This window comes from Micropterus dolomieu, unplaced genomic scaffold, assembly GCF_021292245.1.
Source record: "Micropterus dolomieu isolate WLL.071019.BEF.003 ecotype Adirondacks unplaced genomic scaffold, ASM2129224v1 contig_7032, whole genome shotgun sequence".
Taxonomy (NCBI): Eukaryota; Metazoa; Chordata; class Actinopteri; order Centrarchiformes; family Centrarchidae; genus Micropterus; species Micropterus dolomieu.
The window spans coordinates 1-2,006 of record NW_025736020.1 but is presented as its reverse complement, the minus strand read 5'-3'; the positions used below and the strand labels follow the sequence as shown (position 1 = coordinate 2,006).

The window sequence follows — 2,006 nt, the reverse complement described above, 5'->3', positions numbered from 1 at the left end:
TCACACATAACTGTATGAAGCCCATCATCGTTCAGGGTCTGCTGTTGAAGAACTGAACTTAGAATCCTTCTCACCATGCGGATAACACGCTCCCAAACCCCACCATGATGTGAACCTGCAGGAGGATTAAAGCTCCACTTAACTCCCCTTTGCCGCAGAACTCCCTGAATTTTTCCATGATCTAAAGCTGCGAGAGCCTCTCTTAGTTCTCGCTCTGCTCCTATGAAGTTGGTTCCATTATCAGATATGATATGAGAAAATTGACCTCTTCTACAGATGAAACGTCGCAGAGCATTGATGCATGCGTCAGTGTTCAAAGAGTCGGCCACTTCGAGATGGATTGCTCTGCTTGCCAAGCAGGTTAGTATCACGCCATAGCGCTTGTCTGTACCACGTCCTTTCCTCACTGTAATTGGGCCAAAATAATCAATGCCAACGTTGGTAAATGGTGGTTTGTCAGGAAGAATCCTTTCCTCTGGCAAATCAGCCATCTTTTGCTCCTGCATCTTTCCATTATATTTCTTGCAACAGAAACATTCTGCAATGACCTTTCTTACAGCGGAGTTGGCTCTAGTGACCCAATACTTCTTCCGCAGTGTTGATAGCGTGTGATTCCGCCCACTATGGCCCTGCTGCTGATGAATGTGCCTGAGGATGAGAGTGGCCACATTTTGATCCTTGGAGAGGATTAGCGGATGTTTAATCGACTCTGGCAAGGAACTTTTAGTCAGCCGCCCTCCAACTCTGAGAAGCCCATCATCCAAGCGCGGATCCAACCTGTGGATTGTACTACATCTGCTCACTGTAGATTTCCCAGCTGACAACATGGCAATTTCCTCTCCAAATCGCTGTTGCTGACAGTATCGGATTATAGCTAGCTCGGCTCCCAAAAGGTCATCTATGGACAAAATTTGCCCTCCAGGCTTGTCCTTTAACCCTTGCCTCCTCCGTGGCATATTATTGTCCGTGCTCTGCTTACCATCAGCTTTCTCCTCCCTCCTCCTGCGACATTTTTCCAACAGAATGGCTTTCCATTTAAGTAACCAGGCTACTGCCACCTTGAGCTTACTCCAACTTGAGAAGTAAGTCAGTAACCGGTTTGTGGCATCATGTGAGCCATCCACAGACACAACGTTCACTGTGACTTCCTTCTTGACCTCCTGATCATCGGGTTCTATGATAGTTTCTACAACATTTGTTGTCCAGTTAGCTTCTGGTTCACTCAAAAAACTTGGACCCTCTATCCACCTCCGGCCATGAATAAAGTCTCCAACCCTCACTCCTCTGGATGCCTCATCCGCTGGATTTTCCTTGGAGCTGATGTATCGCCATTGTGAAGTTTTAGTGGCTCCTCTTATAGTCGAAACCCTGTTGGCCACAAACGTATGAAAACGTTTATCCTCGTTTTTTATATACTTCAACACAGAAGTGCTGTCGGTCCAAAAAAAGGACTGCTGCAACTGCAATCTCAGCTCAGCCTTCAACATCAGATCAACACGAATGGCAAGCACAGCAGCAGTCAGCTCCAGTCGAGGAATAGTAACAGTCTTTAAAGGTGTAACCCTGGCTTTGCCCATCAGGAATGCAACATGAATGTCATTTCCATCATTCAACATCCTGAGATATGTGACTGCACCATATCCTGTTTCACTAGCATCTGCAAAGTGATGCAGCTGAGCATGTCTTGATTGTCCAAAGCCCTGGGGCTTAATGCACCGATCAACCTTAAATTCAGACAGCATATCCAATTCCTCCAACCACCTGAACCACCGTTGCAAGATGTCTTGTGGTACAGTCTCATCCCATCCATAATTTCTTCTGCAAAGTTCTTGTAGCATGATTTTGGCAGGCAACACCACAGGTGCGACAAAGCCAAGAGGATCGTACACCGAACTAGCCACTGACAAGATTCCTCTCCTGGTGACTGGCCTCTGCTGGATCTCCATTTTGAACTTGAATGAATCACTCTCAATGCACCATTGCAAGCCAAGAGCTCTCTCAAGAGG

The 2,006-nt window shown here is 46.6% G+C and overlaps 1 protein-coding gene across 1 annotated transcript; it reads right to left on the bottom strand.

The window, feature by feature from the left end:
• On the bottom strand, positions 1-1,907 carry LOC123964944 (the record flags this gene model as incomplete). Its single annotated transcript, XM_046041587.1, is given in 1 exon segment — positions 1-1,907. A coding segment is annotated over 1 exon segment (1,907 nt), but the record flags the coding sequence as incomplete, so codon positions are not given.
• Between the last annotated feature and the right edge of the window lie 99 nt (positions 1,908-2,006).